At 41.9% G+C, this 16,378-nt stretch overlaps 1 protein-coding gene and 1 pseudogene across 2 annotated transcripts in view; one reads left to right on the top strand and one right to left on the bottom strand.

Moving 5' to 3' along the window:
• Positions 1–12,349, top strand: part of tdrd12 (tudor domain containing 12) — a 16,654-nt gene extending 4,305 nt beyond the window's left edge. The window contains exons 8-35 of the mRNA XM_088416754.1: positions 158–210; positions 380–459; positions 532–597; positions 674–722; positions 796–869; positions 2,197–2,253; positions 2,421–2,490; positions 2,592–2,699; positions 3,123–3,305; positions 3,381–3,534; positions 3,788–3,915; positions 4,381–4,572; positions 4,641–4,769; positions 4,903–5,020; positions 5,177–5,316; positions 5,386–5,615; positions 6,320–6,401; positions 6,862–7,043; positions 7,145–7,352; positions 7,747–7,839; positions 7,908–8,062; positions 8,203–8,382; positions 8,466–8,530; positions 8,629–8,689; positions 8,885–8,998; positions 10,043–10,196; positions 10,281–10,341; positions 10,565–12,349. Coding sequence (XP_088272880.1) covers positions 158–210; positions 380–459; positions 532–597; positions 674–722; positions 796–869; positions 2,197–2,253; positions 2,421–2,490; positions 2,592–2,699; positions 3,123–3,305; positions 3,381–3,534; positions 3,788–3,915; positions 4,381–4,572; positions 4,641–4,769; positions 4,903–5,020; positions 5,177–5,316; positions 5,386–5,615; positions 6,320–6,401; positions 6,862–7,043; positions 7,145–7,352; positions 7,747–7,839; positions 7,908–8,062; positions 8,203–8,382; positions 8,466–8,530; positions 8,629–8,689; positions 8,885–8,998; positions 10,043–10,196; positions 10,281–10,341; positions 10,565–10,647 — 3,269 coding nt within the window. The 3' untranslated portion in view covers positions 10,648–12,349. The remainder of the gene's footprint in view (positions 1–157; positions 211–379; positions 460–531; positions 598–673; positions 723–795; positions 870–2,196; positions 2,254–2,420; positions 2,491–2,591; positions 2,700–3,122; positions 3,306–3,380; positions 3,535–3,787; positions 3,916–4,380; positions 4,573–4,640; positions 4,770–4,902; positions 5,021–5,176; positions 5,317–5,385; positions 5,616–6,319; positions 6,402–6,861; positions 7,044–7,144; positions 7,353–7,746; positions 7,840–7,907; positions 8,063–8,202; positions 8,383–8,465; positions 8,531–8,628; positions 8,690–8,884; positions 8,999–10,042; positions 10,197–10,280; positions 10,342–10,564) is intronic.
• LOC148422240 (uncharacterized) overlaps positions 11,259–16,378 on the bottom strand; it is a 7,448-nt pseudogene continuing 2,328 nt past the window's right edge. Inside the window, exons 7-14 of the transcript XR_015865859.1 lie at positions 16,130–16,302; positions 15,194–15,866; positions 14,808–14,950; positions 14,413–14,473; positions 14,060–14,274; positions 13,756–13,942; positions 13,510–13,605; positions 11,259–12,881 (exon numbers count right to left, since the gene is read on the bottom strand). The product of XR_015865859.1 is annotated as an uncharacterized LOC148422240 (transcript). The remainder of the gene's footprint in view (positions 12,882–13,509; positions 13,606–13,755; positions 13,943–14,059; positions 14,275–14,412; positions 14,474–14,807; positions 14,951–15,193; positions 15,867–16,129; positions 16,303–16,378) is intronic.

Here is a 16,378-nt window from a genome sequence, read left to right as displayed (position 1 = left end):
TACTGTCCCTTTATTTGAGCGGGGTTAATTTTCAAATTTTCCAACTGCGTAATGTTGCAGTGGCTTTCAATGTTTGTCATTATGGAGGCACTTGAAGAGCCAAGTATTTTGTTAGCTCCATGTGATGTTAATGCCACTTATCTAATGTGACTTTTAGTGATGCGGCAAGCTACACTGGGAGCCTGTGATGGGATGACAGCGCAACCTCTGGTCAGTGTTGTTTTTTTATTTATTTTTTTTTTAAAGTGATGTCACATTGAGGGGGCCAGTGCTATTCAATTTGTTTCTATCGTTCATTTTCTATTGATGTCCTTTCCATAATGTCTTCCGTGTTTTATTGCTATTGTATCCAAGTGGTAAGATCACTTTTTTCCCCCAGAGCCCAGAGTGCAAGGAAACCGACAGGTCAAAGGTTACAGATGGAAAAGCATTTGCAGGGTTAGGCAGCCCATCAGCGAGGTGATAGTCCATTACTGTTAATGAGGTAAAGAAACAAATGTCAAGTAATGTGACGGCAGTGTTTGATTTCAGTGACTCACTGGAGGAATCTGATGGCTCCCTGGTCACCGCGTTCAAGTCCTATCTCACTCTGTTTAAGTCAGTGATGACATCAGGCCCACGGCGTGTTCTGTGTGGCTGGTTTTTGATTACTGTATGGTTAACTTCTCCACAGATCCACGAGGATCCACAATCCAGAATGCAGCTTTGAGGCAGAGATAAGAGTAAGTTTCACGAAAGCTTAATTAAAAGTAATGTTATGAGACAACACGAAATGCTGTCTTGTCAACATTACAGGTGAGTCAACCCATGGAGCTAATGGAGAGTTCATCTCAACATTCTTCCTACTCATCCAGTACAGGACAGGAAGTGTAAGCGACCGGCTCGACACTAGGAAAATCCAGCAACAGTGACACGGCAAAAAAAAAAAAAAAATAGTGCAGGCTATGTAAATTAGTAGATCCCCATACCTGGTGTCTCCAGAACCCGAGGAGTCAGCAAGCTGGAGCTGAGCAAAATAAATTGCATTAAACCTATTGGTTGTATCAGTTAAATTAAAGCATGTTCATAAAGATACTGGCACACCAAAAAACAAACATTAAATCAGTTCCTCTTCCAAAGTTTTGCTTTGGGCCAACTTAAAACTCTGATACGATTGGCACGTCATCACGTACTGTAAATATGGCACCCCCATATGAATAAACTGGTTTTCTTTAAGTGTTATTGGAAATGAGCAATAACACTTAACTGATCGCAGATCAGTCTTAATGGGCTGTAGCCTGTGGTCACCACTCAGACTCAGGTGGTGGTGAATTTAGTGGCAGATTGAATGGCACTTCTAAGACACTTTGCTTACTGGACATCAACCATTGACAATTTGATCAATTGATTCCCAGTGAGAGCTCCAGTAAAAGATTTGAACCTGCCTTAAATTATTGTCGACCTGTTCCCAAGAACACCCGTTATTTTAGACACTATCTCTTAGATATGATGTTGTCGGATGCTGGGCCCCCCCTTATCTCCCTTATGCCACTCATTCTACTTTTCCTTTATGCTTCTAATTTGGAGAAGATGTGTTTTGGCCTGCAGATACAGATTAACATAGAAACACATCTCACAACCCAATTCTCAATGTCTTTTCATTGACTTTGACCCCAACCCTTCTCCTCTCCTCCTTTCTTATTGAAGCAAAAGGTTGGATTTTTTTTTTTCCTGGAGTACTTGTTTTCTTTTTCATCTGAAAAAAGAACAGCGATTCAATATTAATGGTGATTGTCTCTTTACGTCTTTTGCGCGGGCTGTGTGCTCTTAAGTGAATTTTGTTGCATTGTGTATGTGCATGTGCAATGACAAATGTTTAATCCGTAATATCTGTTTATAAAAGACATTAAATATATTGAAATGAATGTACTGTACGCCTTTTTTCACAACTCCTTGCTACCAGGTAAATATCTATGCTATGTTTAATTTTCATTTTTTTGCCGGCCTTGATAGGATATGATTTTTTTAAAATGCATTTTTTGAAGAAAAAAATGAGAGGAATTACTGTAGTTATGTTGTTCTTTTGGGGTATTTTCAGTTGGAAAAAGAGTAGGTATTGAGTCCCTGGAGCCACAGTTTGGGGACCCTTGGTCTAAGATGAACATGCAGCAAACAAAGCTGTAATACATCATATTGAAGGTGTTGTGTGCGTTTCAGCGAACTGCTTCCCACCCAATCGGACATGATGAGGAGCGACAACTCTGCGTGCACAAGGTGCGTCTACAACCGTGTTCAAGATGAGGCATTTTCAAATACTGTATTATCATTAACATCATATTTCAGTATACATTACTAACTGTCAAGAGTCTCGATGCTGCATGATTGCAGAGCGCCCAACTGTATTTAATCTGAACCCTTTTAATTTTCAATGCTGCTTGGAGACTTTTGGAGTGGTTGAATCCACAGCCTTTGAAATTTCGGTCAGATGACGACGACGATGAAGTTGACCCAGTAGGCTTGCTTTTATTTGTTGAGTAATAATAGCTGCTTCAAGGCCATGTTGCTCTACCTCTTCAAGAGTTTTCAAAATGTTGACGTTTGTTTCTTGTCAGGTGCTTCCCAGCGCTCCAAAACCAGGCAGCATTCTGGTGCACTCTTTTCTCCCAGTGGAACCGTGCTCAAGTCTGGATGATGCCCCCATAACCAACATTCTTCGCAGGGTAGACAATGACCTACGAATTTTATTGGAGCAACAGCTGATATTTAGACACAAACCACATTGATTAATTGTTAGGAAATTCGACTTATATGAAACTATAGCCATTATTGGTCATTCTGTACACGGCATTGATAAACCAATTTTCATCAAGTTCAACACTACATTTCATATGATTATATCATATTTTTCGGGACATCTGAACCTTATTCACACTTATTATTTATTTATTTTTAGCCCGAGGCAGTTATAATGGGGGGTGGGAGGGTATTATTGGCTGATTTTCACTGTTGCAAATAACGCAGGTTCAATCTACCATGTTCCACCGTGTGTAACAACTCGTAAATTAATCTATTCATGGATTGTTGACACTACTGTAGTGACCGTTGAATCGGCTCATCAAGGCACCCTTTTCTGCTGTGTCTAGACATTGCAGAGGAAGCGGGTCTGCCTCTCCTCCACGGACCTTCTTAGTTGGCCCTCTGTGGGTCGAGGAAACAACACTTTAGTCATCTCCCACACCGCTGACCAGCCTGAAAGCTACCTGGCACCCTTCCTCAGTCACATACTGCTTAGTACTATTTTCACCATCTCCTCCTCCAGAATGGGCGTGAGTGCACGTCACAAAAATCACATGTCATCTACAAGAATGAACTCAAACAGCTTGTGTTGTGTACATTTGTAGCCAGTTGCAGTGGTGTTGTGTCCTGGCTGGCAAAAGGTCCAGCTGGTCTGCGACCTTCTAGAGGAGAGCAAGGTTACCCGGGTCCTCCGTCCAGTAAGCGCGCTGCTCGGAAGTGCAGAAGACGAGGCCAAAGGCTTCAAGATTCCCAAAGACTGTAAGTTGCTTCATCCCATCCTTCTCAATGCAAAGCTAGGCCTTGCAGTTGAAACCTACTGCTTCCCGTTGGGTCACTTTGCAGCCCGTGTCAAATGTGGGCAAGTTTGCGCTGTGCCACCTTAGTACCTGTACTATCATCTGCCCTTCTCTGCCATGGCCACTGTGAAATTAACTGCACTTTCAGACTGATAATAAGGGACCTTTATCTTTTTCATTTTTAAAAAAAAATATTTATTTATTTTTTGGGACAGGCCTGCTGCTGGTTACCACTCCCTTCAGCCTTGTGCGTTTGCTATCATGTCACTGCTTTTTTTTCTTGCGTTTGAGCCATCTGGTGCTGGATGAGGCTGACCAGCTCTTCACATTGGCTCCAGACCAGGTGATTCGTTGGTGGTGTTGAAAAGTTTGTCATGTCAAACTATCATTTTTATCATCAGGATGACAATAATACCAAAAGAAATGTAAAACAACAACAAAAAGATACAGTGAAAATGCATACAATTTGAATGCAAAAATAGATCATTAATAACATTGGAAATGGCTATAACAAATGTGAAATTAAAGTTATTTACAATTATAATTTTGCATTGAATACAGCGTTGGTTTAATGTTTGTACGAAGGATACAACTAAATATATATACCCATTCAGTATTCATAGTTTGTCAGCTATTGTTGGTGCGCGTAGATTGTATCCTGGAAATAAACTGTAATCAAGAATTGAAACTAATAATAGTACTGATCCTAATACTGATAACATCAGGATGTGACTACAGTTATTGAGGATATATTGATAAACATTTCATCACTAATGAGTCCTAAAACATTATCACTTCCTCCTGTTAGATGGATAGCATTTTGCAGCATTTTCAGAAGGTCACTTCTCGCCAGGAAATGTCCTCATGTCCTCAGCAGCTGGTCGTTGTGGCCAAGCGGTGGACGAGTCACTTTGAGGCTTTGGTGACTGAGCATATGCCCAATGCTTGTGGCATCATTGCAGCTCCCGAAGAAGCGGCCCTATATGGAAATGTGCAACAGGTCACTGCAAAGGAATTTTCAAATCATGTAGCTGAGATTATGATAATCATGATGTTATCTTGTCACAGCTTGTCCTCATGACTTTGGAGAGCAGCAAGATCTCTGCACTGATGAGTGCGTTGGATTTCAGCCCCAGTATGGGCCAGAAGACTCTCGTCATTTGCAACTCCGCCGAGGAGGTTGAAGATGTCCACAAGGTGAGCAGTATTTGACAAGTCAAGTCAAAGAGAAAAACTTGGCTTTCTTCATAAACGAGAAGTAGAAAAGTCTGACTATTCTATAAAAGCGAGGTTTTACTATTTTAGGAGGTCTTTCCATGTGTCCCGACAGGCTGTGAGCTGTAAATCAGCCTTCTCTCTGAAGATCTACGATGCTTTACTGCACACATTGGAATTTGTGCTCAACCAGTGGGCCAAAAGCATCGGCCCTGGCACACATGTCATTCTGGGTAAATCATCCTCACACATTAACACAATTCAGCATCTATAATTTTTTTCAATAAAAGGTGTTTTTTGACCCGAAAAGATTGAAAAGCCCTCCTCTGTGCATACTAGGAAAAACACACAAAGCGTGGAATCTTCTCTGTGCTTTTGTTTTGTTTTAGTCACCACCAGGGAGGGCCTCAGGTGTTTGGAGCTAACGGATGCAAACTGTGTGGTGCACTTTGGCTTCCCAAGTTCACTTAAAACGTTCGGAAGCCGACTCATTTGCATGAGCAGCAACTTCAGAAAGCTCACAGACCCTGTAAGACCAGGACCAGAGGTGCTGTAGGTTTTTACTGGAAGTAGCTCTAATTCTACTTTTCTTCTGAAGCCTTCTCCCCAAGACTCAACGGCAAAAGTCCATCAAGTTTCCAGGTCGTTGCTGCTGGTCTCTGAGAAGAATGCACAGCGTATTGGTGGCCTGGTGCGCTACCTTAAACGAAGCCGGACTTTGCTTCCTGCAGAGCTGCTCTCTTTCACAGAGGCAGCTGAAATGGCCAGAGAGGAGCTAAAGACTGAGCGGCAGCTCTGTCACTACTTAAAGTGCTTTGGAGTGTGCAGGTTTAAAGCCACTAAGACCATATACAATATGAAGATGATAAATGCAGACAATCACACTTCATCCAAAGATTCAAGTCAGGATGTAAAGTGAACTTCTCGTCTCAGAACCACCCAAAGCGGGGGCAAAATCACAATAGATTTTGTTTAAAACATCTCTGTAAATGACAGGGATGCACTCTTTTTCTGATTTCTTCCAATAGCTTGCAGAATTATCCATGTAATCCATCTTTCTTGAATTCGTCACTCCTAATTGTAGTTGGCTGTAAAAAGGAATTTAACACCAAAATATTAAACCAAACCAAATTTTGTCTTGCCAAAGTTTACTCGTGTAATGCTAACTTAAAAGCAAAATGCAATAGATGGGCTAACGCAAAGTAGCATTGATCTCATGCTGAGATGCTAAGTATAAATTTCAGACTGCTGACAAATGGCATAATGTGGCATCATCACATACAAGAGATTCCAATTTGTGTTAAACCATGAAATGTTCAAACAAATCAAAACAACACTACAGCAACATCGTTATCTCGGTTTAATTATGCCTCACCTACTGCACAGCGGGTAGATCTCTGCTACTCAGCATTTTGTGGTAGATATGTGTACTGTATATATGTTTAAGTTAGATGCTGAAATTCCATCTGGAAGTTGAGTATCGTACTCCCTATCCTATTTTGAGTTGTATATTTATTTGTTTCACTGTGCAGATTTAGCGCTGTGTGTCCAGACCGCCACAGGGTCATCTCTCAACTTGATCAGTCCCATCTTCTTGCATCTGGACTCATTGAGGTCACCATCGTAAAAGCCACTTACCAGACATGGGGACTTAAGTCACTGTTATAAAGTTTTTATGACATGATTTGATAACAACTCAAAAGACAGGGAATCGACTTGGAGTTGGACTTGGAACTAGTCTTAATGAGAAAAAAAAAAAAAGACTTGATTGTTGTTTCTTGTATATGCCTGGTTGAAGACTACTAACGTACAATTACTACGGCAAATTCACATTTGGTATGGGCCCTCATGCTGGAAAGGGCTCTTGTCAAGATCGGAGGATTAGCATATTGTTTATACTTTTGACTATACTGTACAACTATAAATCTGATATATAACTGAAGTGTCAAATGCAATATTTGTTTTTCCAAAAAAGACAGCCAGCCTAGCCATAGGCCTTCTTTAGTGACTCTTAAGGAACAAAATTCAGCAGAAACTCATGAAAAAGGTGAGGTGATGTGTGATTTGTGTGCAGGTGTTACCGCTCCACATCAAGACCGCATCTGTCTTCTACGGCCGTATAATCCAAAAGGAGGGGGATGTGTTTGACAGCATGGTGGCTGACATGACGTCTTACTATGCTGATCGTAAACCGTGTCCCGAGGAGATCCTACAAGGAGGCTTGTATGCTGTGAAGGTCGACCACAATTTCCACAGGTCTTGCTCTCTTTACACTACAGCGAAGCTTCATTTATCCAGGGAGATTTTTCTTTGACTTGTCCATGTGATGCTAAGCCTAATTCCTTCTGTTTCTTCAGGGTAAAGGTTCTGTCTGTCCCCGAAACCAAAGGCCGCATATTTTTTAGTGTCCTCGTTCACTTCATTGACATTGGGAAAGAGGAACAAGTCAAATCCCACCAAATCCTGCTGCTGCCGGAGGAATTCCACTCTTTGCCTGGCCAGTCAGTGGAGATGATCATGTGCCAGGTGAAACCTGGTGACGCAGAGGCTGACTGGCATCCCAAGGTTCCAACACTTGAGATATACAGTAGGCTCTTGATGATGAGTGCTTCAATTCTAACAAGGTTGTCTAATGTACTAACACCAGAAAACTGGAGGACAACTTGCTCGCTGTCGCGGCTAAACATCGTCCTCCCTCAGTTTAGATATTCTGAGAAGTAACTAATCTATAATGTTTGTTGCGTGCACACTGCTGAAGAGGTGAAGTGCCTTAGGTTTGATTTTTAACAAACAGCTTTTGGTTAGCAAGATATTTGACCATAGTTATGGTTGGAAGTTCCTGTTTCATCTTTGTTTCAGCTCAGCAATTCATTTTAGACTAAGCACAGAGCAATTTGTGCTACTCTAGAAAATGTATTGATCTGTCAAAATTTATTGAACCGTATTTAAATACCCTTAGGTGACCAGAGCCATCAGTCAGAAGATACAAGGTGTTAAGCACCGAGCCAGAGCCGTTCTCAGTTTGGGAAACACAGTATTTCTGGATATTATGGTATGTTTTGACTGGCTAGATGCAGCCTTGACACAGCAAAAACCTCATGATTGTTCTGCTTATTGAAGGTTTTGGAAAGTCGGGTGGCCGGAATGAAGACCGTGATCAGCGAGTACAATGTTCCCACGCTCATTTTGAACACTTGCATGGCAGAACGAAACCCAGATCATCTGGACCGGTTGAAACTACTCAGTCAGGAAGCAGCTAACAATCATACATGTGGGTAAGTAAGCTTGTATGTAACATCAGGGTCCAGTAGCCTGCTGGACTGCTCAGAGACTGATATTGGTGACATCACTTTATTTTTAGGGCAATTTTGTTTTATTTTACTCATTACACACCACTTCAAATTTTTGTCCGCAGCAAGAATCAAACCAGTAACCTTCTGGCGGAGCCTGAGCTCTTACACAAGAGTGACAGTTTTCCCATCAGGAACAAAATAGATGAAGGATTCAAGGAGTTTGATACTCTGGAACTCAAGCCACTTCCTCTTCTCCAGGAAGCCCACAAGAAGCCAATCATCCAAACGTTTTTGGATATGAGGTTGCTTTTAAAGTTTTGGAATGTCTATGATCACATGTCTGTTTCTCAAAAAAAGCATAACAAGAACTCTTGAAACTTTGCAGCAAAAAGGAAACCGGTCCTGACACAACGACCAAACAGACCCCTCATCTTAACAATTACAAAGAAGGTAAAATTCTTTCTTGCATGTTGGGAATTTAGACGCAGGCTAACCTAAAGCCTGCAACCTAACTCAAATAGAATTTGAATGTTCGCTTATGTGTTCAGGTGTTCCTGCTGGTGACAACCTAAACAACAATGGGCTGCGCCATGAAAACATGACCAAGAGGTATGCTTCTACAAATGACAAAGTCCTGTGATTTGACTGTTTAACACAACACAGTGCTATTATTCTTAAATAAAAACACAAGATAAACTATAGTTTGCGGTTGGAACAAATTAATATCTTTAAATTCATGTCATTTACTGGTTTGTCATTTGACTGAGGCCTAACGCGCAGCATTTTGACATTGCCGTGTGTAAGTCTTCACCCTCAGGTCCGCTGGTATCAGACCTCCACGTCTCTGTGCGTCACGCTGAAGCTGAGGGACCCGCAGAGTCAGCGCTGCGACTTCTATACCGACCGCGTGGCGTACAGGTCTGTGCCGCTTTTTGCTCACGTGCTTCACTGTGCATTCTGCGGCCATTGGAGCCTTTTGACCCGAGCTCGGTTCACTGGAGGCACTGGATACATGTTTACCAAGGATTACTTTGCCTGATGGGAGCAATCATGTCATCGCTAGCAGTCTTTTATATTCCAGTCATTTTCACTAGACTTGTCGTTTGGACTCTGTCTGCAGTATTGTTTTAGGTTGGACTCCATTTTGAGCTCACCTCATTATTGAAAGTTGCCTTTTTTGTGTGCTCCAGTACCATCTTGACTTACATGTGGCCCAACATAACTTACAAAATAAAGTAAAATATTAAATTAAAACACCCGGGGAAGAGCTGCCGTACACCACCCCTTCATGCTCACATACACAATAACTTGTTCAAGGTTATGATGTCACACAATAAACATCGTGCCGAAAGGCGCACAGCCAACATTCAAACCTCACAGTACATAATGTAATTACGCTTTATTGAAGTACTTTATTCTTTACAATCTCTTTTATTATGTTTTACTGTCAGGAATATGATGCAATTATGTTTTTATGCATTTTAAATATGCATGAATATTTTTGTGAGGTAAGTTTGGATTGTATTAATGTTCTTAATTCATTTCAACATTAATAAGTTATTTTCAAATGAAGATGGTCACAGAGAGAACTAATTAATCTTTTCAATGCCCCACTGTAAAATGGAACTGAATGAATAACAATAAACAATGCCTCCTAAACCATGTTTGATGCCACATTTAGTCTGTCTTGTTAACATTTTTTTTCTTTAGCGTATAATAAAACAGTGGTTCCCAACCGATGTCAACATGGGACCTGTATTTTCCTGTTGTTGCGATGCTGCGAACATTTGTTAATGGTTAAATGTCTCTGAGAGCATCTTAAAAAACATTAGAATAACTGTATGGTAAAAAAAAAAAAAAGGAAAATGACAAGCTAAAATATGCAAGTAACTGAAAATTGAAATGAAATGAAGGAACAAAGAAACAAAGTGCCATCTTGTGTGTGTGTGCGTGTGTTTTCAGTGGCATTGTGAACGGCCGCCACTATGGGGTGGATCTGGATCTTTACGCGGCTGTGTTGGCAGAGCGCTGCCATTGGGAGCTGAAGTGTAGTGAGCCTGTTCTCATGTTGGTCAAACAAGTGGATGGCTTGTGGCCCACGCTTCTCAGGAGCAAGGTGCAGAGCGCTATCAATTCCTTGCAATCCCATCAAAGCAACATTTAGTCTTTAACTATATCGGTATATTTTTTGTTCCCGCAGAACATTTTTGTCAGTTACGACAAGGAGCACCTGAACGACGAAGACGCTGCGTCGACTCACAGTAAGAACATTCGAAACACTTGTTACTAGGCTTTGTTTTATGGATCTTTTTCAAAGAATTCAAGCTTATTATGTGGATGTTGGTAGGGTGGGCTTAGCGTTGTTGAAAATGTGATTCTGAGCCACACAGACTTTGGACCGGTCTAATTATACCTCATTTGTCCCAATGCACTCTCTACCCATGGGACCTAAGCACCTCCAAGTGACACTACTCTGTTACTCAGGTGGCATGTTTGTGGGCGACATGGGAGAAGAACACCACTTTGTCAATGAGGACAGCTGCACGGACAGCGACTCAACATGCTGAAGGTCATCAACTAGCTGAATGATGCGACCAGTCCTAATGACGGTGCTGGTGTCACACACAAACACATTTGGGTTCTAAAAGTGACTTCAATACTTAAAATCATTAAATGAAGGCAAAAATCAGACAAAGATAACACAAACATAAAATGCACTAGAGCTGGGCAATAAGTCAAATTAATTCAAATAATTATCATTAATCGCTTTAAAAATTGATCATTCAAAAATGAGCTAGATTGTGAAATGGAGGTTTTACACTAGCAGCAGAATGCTGGATGACAGCTTTATAAGGTGTGTATACAAAAATTACTACCTAATTGGGGCATTTGCGCCAGTTATGCATAAGCTATGAATAACATTATAACATGAATAACATTAATTTTACGTTGAAACTAAAAACAGTATACGTTCTTGTTGAATGCACAGGTTACGTAGGATTTATTTTCAAACAAATCAAACATGTAATCCATTAAGTGCCAAAGTAGCAAAATTGCACCAAACGACATCTACTCAGTATGCCTCTGTCACTAACCAGTATCAAGCTACAACCTTTTCAAGTAGTGATTGAAACAAATACCAAAAAGAACTTTTCACCAAAGAACTAAACACTACATTTTGTTTACTTATGTCATCTTTGTCTGATCTGTATGTTTAATACATTGCAAAAATGGGCAAATTATGACACCTCAGATTGATAGATGGATGGATGGATAGATAGATAGATAGGGTGGAACCTCAGTTTTTGATTGACCTAAGGTAGTTTACGTGTGATTAGTGATTTATGAACATGTTTTTTCATGAAACTATGAAAAAATATACTTTAAAAACATGGCATAGCTGCAGAAGGCTGAAAACCTTTTTTGTATGTTTTTTCATAGCCTAAGCCTGCCAACATTTAGTGCCATATTTTTTTTTCCCCTAAAAACAAAGAATTCATCAGCTACACTATAGTTTCTGATCAAATGGCAGGTAGGAGATGGGGAGATATCATTTAAGAAGTTTCACCAACATTTTTCTGTTCAAAATGTTAACCTCTGAGAAGGATGTTAAAAAAAAAGACATGTTTGCACAAATGTATGCAACCTTTTCGTTACAATTGATGCTCTGTTCAGAATTAATCAAGCATATTCTAATTCATGTTAAATTGTGATCGGCACACAACTCCCAGCATTATAGTGCCTCTGAGCCACCCAAATAAAATTTTGCTCTCATAGGCTTTTCCTAGCCTTTTTTTTCTCTTTGAGCAAAAACCTCAAGGCTTTGTGCTGACACTAAAGTTTGCAAGTTGCAACTGATAATAATTAATAACATAATTATCAGAGAAGACAAACAGCCCCAAAGCATCATACTGCCAACATGTTGACTGTAAATATTTGGGCAGTGGATTAATATTTTCAAAATTGTGTGACAATAACACCTTTTCACATTATCTTTTACACTTTCTTTTCTACTTAAAAAATACCAAAAAGTGAACATAGTTTGTGAGTTCTCCATTAATTTTGTGTTTGATAAATAACCATACGTTCAAATTCAAATAGAAAACACTTTGTCATTGGTATGCATCCTTTATACTATGTTCATATGAATACATGTGTGTGATTTAAAAATCAACAATATCATACAAATAGTTTGTAAAATGCTTCAGACTGCATAGTGATTTGACTGTATATGTAATTTACCATTGACATAAACACGTTCACAGCACAGGTTTGATGTCAAGGTTATTTGTATAGCCCTGAATCACAGCCGTCTCAAAGGGCTTCACAGGTGAAAAGAAGTCATACAGAACATCATAAATATACAACAGCACCCCCTGAACAAAGCTCGCAGAAGGGGAAGGGGAAGGAAACTCAAAAACCCCATCTGGGGAAAATAAGAAACCTTCAGAAGGGTGGGAGGAGCCCCCCCTTCCATGCTCAACAAGTTGCATTAGAGGCCGAGTGCTAAAAATAATACACTGTGCCGTATTTGTAACAGAGAACATCAGTGTAAAAAAACAAAAACCTTTTGAAAAATTCTGTTGACTGAAATGCTTCCCGCGGACATGCTGCTGCTGTCAGGAGCGTACTTGGTTGTTCACCCTTTCGCCTATTTTGCCGTCTTGTTGCCTTTGGCTGGAGTGACGTTCTTGGTGGCTTTTCCCAGTGCCACGTGACGAATGGACGAGCCGAACTGGAGCGTGCTGAGCGTCTCCATCTCGTCCTTGGCGTCCGGACTCACATTGATGAAAACGCAGCACTGTGGTGGAAATCACAAGGCTGGGATCAGAACCTAGAAACGCACTCGTAGGATCAGATGAATCGCTGGAAAGACTCCGATAAGTAAAATCACAACACCTGGAAAAAAAGGAATTGGAGGAGGTCACAAAGGATACTCCTATTTAAAGAATCACAATCTGGACGAAAGGAATAACCATGCCCAGATTCAGCAAATCCCAACACTTGGCTCAAGAGATCAATGAAGATGTACTGTCCTGGAGCTCAGATTATTCATTGACTGATACGGATGTTTCAATTCATCAACTGGAATTTAACCGTGTATCGCCACTGATGTATACATTTGGCAAGTATTCTTTCCAACGCTTGGAAGAAGTATATATATGGCACAGATCGCTGTTGTTGGTGGAGTTGGATGGAAAATGATGGTTGGTAAGTGCAAGAATCTGAATTTTCATCTGAAGAAGAGATGCACAGACTACTCATTCGATGGGGGAAATTAAATCCCAACTCCGGACCATTCTCAAATAAGGATTGTTGCTAATTATCACCATTCACATCATAAAGGAGCTCAAACTTCAAAGGGGATCGCGATATTGGGATAGAAATTAAAATGAACAAATCTTAGTGTTGATAGATTCAAGTGCAACCTTGGCATCACCGCTCAGGCTGGGCTGTAGTAGGTGAGTCAGTTTGCAGTTCCTGAAGGGCACGTGAAGGGCGTTACACTTCAGGGCCGCAAACACCTAAAGGCATGCACACAAACACTTAATGGCTTTAAAAATAACTCGTTCGCTTCCAAGGACATCTTTTTCTTGTTTTAAGTGTCCAAACTTTCAAGCTCAAGGTGTGTATGCGTGTGTCATGGGACCTCAGTTGCATGTGTTTGTGTTGACCTGTCCCAGCGCCGTCAGTGACTTGTTGATGGCGGCAGCCTCGACCAGACGTGGGCCTTCAGCCTCCGTCCGGGAGATGCGCTCGGACCCGGCCAAGTCCCCCAGGGTCAATGTGCCCCGAGTACTTTCTCCGGATAACGAGTCGCTGCCACACACCTCCAGTGCCACCAGCAGGTGAGAGCGAGAACTACGAAGGAGGTTTGTTCTCTTCAGAACCAAATTGTCATCGTCATCACAGTCCCCCTCCTCATCGTTATCACATCACCATCTTCCCCAATATTACCATCACCATTGTCATCCCCACCTGTGTATGTTCATTTTGGTGGCGGCCATTTTTCTGTTCTTCTCCCCGGTCTCCATGACGTTGATGATGTCATCCTCGGTCCGAACTTCCACGTGTGTCAATCCCGGCACAGACACAGACTTACCCTGCACGCGGATGTCGAGGTTGGAGGTCGCCGTGGGACTTTTGGCCAGCAGGTCGTTGAGTGTGTCATTGTAAATCTCCAACATGGAAATCTACACTCACGCCAGACCCCAAAAAATAACCGACGTCTTTGAAGGCCTCTCTGAATCGTTTCATGGAACTACGCCAATCAACCCAGTGACCATTTACTTGGTCTAACACATTTGAGGGCGTATGAGGTGCGTTGGTACCTTGAGGACGTAGGATACTTTCTCTTTGAGTGAACATACGCGGAGAAGTTCCCGTATGGACCTGCAGGGGGAAGAACAGAAACCAGCCAGGAGCTTGACAAATGGGACAGTGGAAACATAAATTGGCTTATCAATCATTCACGCCGGACTGACAGAAGACAACAGACACACCTAAACATTCTGTCAATTGTTCCCAGACCACAGTCGGGTAAACCAGGTTCTTTAGAACAGGTGACAAACATGAGTTTCTCTAACAAAACTATTTCTTCAGTTCATTAATTGAATTCTTGCACAATACACAGTTCCTTAGAGTTAGATGTGCTTGAACAAAATGAATTTGTCTCACGAAATGTATAAGGGCTGCCTGAAGTGAAGCAAACACACACACTTGATACCTGATGTTGACTCCGGGCTTTTCCTTGGTGCCCATCATGGTGAAGGTCTTTCCCGAACCCGTCTGCCCGTACGCTAGTATGCATACGTTGTAGCCATCTGCACAGGAAGTGATAAGCGGCACGGTTCCGGCGAAAACCTCCTCCTGTGGGTTAACGTCAATGACAGGACAAAAAGAGCTGTCTCAAATTCTTGATCACATTCCAGAAGATGGAACAATCAGAATTGTCATCATCATTGCTGGAAAGTACAAATACTCCATCGCAGTAATTAAATAGATGTTTTTGTGATGTCTTTTTTTTTTTTTGGTTTGTTTCATTAGCGCTCAAAAAGATCTGGTTTTCTACTCCCATTCCTTGGTAGGTGTCTATTGCTGTTGTTGTGGTACCTGAGTACTCATGGGTGCATAGACCTTGTCAAAGAAGAACTTCTTCCTCGTGTTCTTGTGTATTAGTGTGACTTCCTGTTGGTCATACTGGTCTAAGCAAGAGGAGATCCCTGGTTTGGTGATGTTCCTGCACCTGCAGAACACTCTGACGTTCCCCTGCAGCTCGAGCAGCTTGTTGTACAAAGTACGTCTCTCTAGCGCCTCCTTCTGGTAAAGCGAACGCAACGTCTGTGCCTCGCCATCCGCTCGCCGCTGAGCCTCCGTAGTTTTCTTCAGGACGTCCTCAGTTTGGGTTAGAATGTTCTTCAAGTCACTTAGCATCAGAAGAACCCAAGACCTCAGCTGTTTGGCTGACACCTTGAGTTCTCGGGTCAGCCCGTTGGCCTGGCGCAGTCCCTCAGGATTTATGGTAGGCTTAGAGGCGGTGGCGGCCCTGGCAGGGGGAACCACAGACATCTGGCGACTCTGCAGGGACCGGATCTTCTCTCGAGCCGCCTGCCGGTCAGCATCTAGCTCAGCTGTCTTGCGACTGAGGTTTTGCACGATGTCGCCAAGATGACGAGTCTCCCGCACCAGGAGCTGGTTCCTGTGGAGATGCTCATCTGCCTCTTTCTGTTTGGACTCAAGCTGCCGCCTCAGATCCTCGATCATACGGTCACGCTCCAGAAGGGCTCTGGATAGAACACAAGTATCAGGATCTTCATCATTCTCAGCGATGGCAAGCAGGGCTGGGCAATCCGTTGCCAAATCGACCAGTCGCTGACGGAACGCCGTCCTTCAGCAAGCGCTAAGGAATGTTCTAACGTTTTAGTTTATTTGTACTTCAAAAATAAATAAAAAAAAATACTTTTTTTATTAGAAAGCGTGACTGCCACGCTAGCGTGGTGAAGATTGTAAAATAGCATATGGCTAACGCTAGCATATATGCTGGCTAACCTGAATGAGTTGAGGTCACTGTAACCTGGATCTCCACTGGCATTAGCTTTAGCATGCAGGAGGACCTCCCCAAACATCGTGAGGTAGGCAGAGATGACTTCCTCGCTATCGTAGTTACAAAGTCGCAGTGCTGCTGTGATTTCTTTCTGGTCCAGCAGGCCTGGCAGGACCGACTGCACATGAAACCAAAACACTAGAAACGTTTTTTTTTTTTACTGTGTTGGGGATAGATATAGGTATTTTAAATAA

Source organism: Hippichthys cyanospilos, chromosome 6, assembly GCF_059441005.1.
Source record: "Hippichthys cyanospilos isolate Australia breed blue-spotted pipefish chromosome 6, RoL_Hcya_1.0, whole genome shotgun sequence".
NCBI classification, from domain to species: Eukaryota; Metazoa; Chordata; class Actinopteri; order Syngnathiformes; family Syngnathidae; genus Hippichthys; species Hippichthys cyanospilos.
The sequence above is the reverse complement of the archived record's forward strand: the minus strand, read 5'-3'. Positions and strand labels throughout refer to the sequence as shown.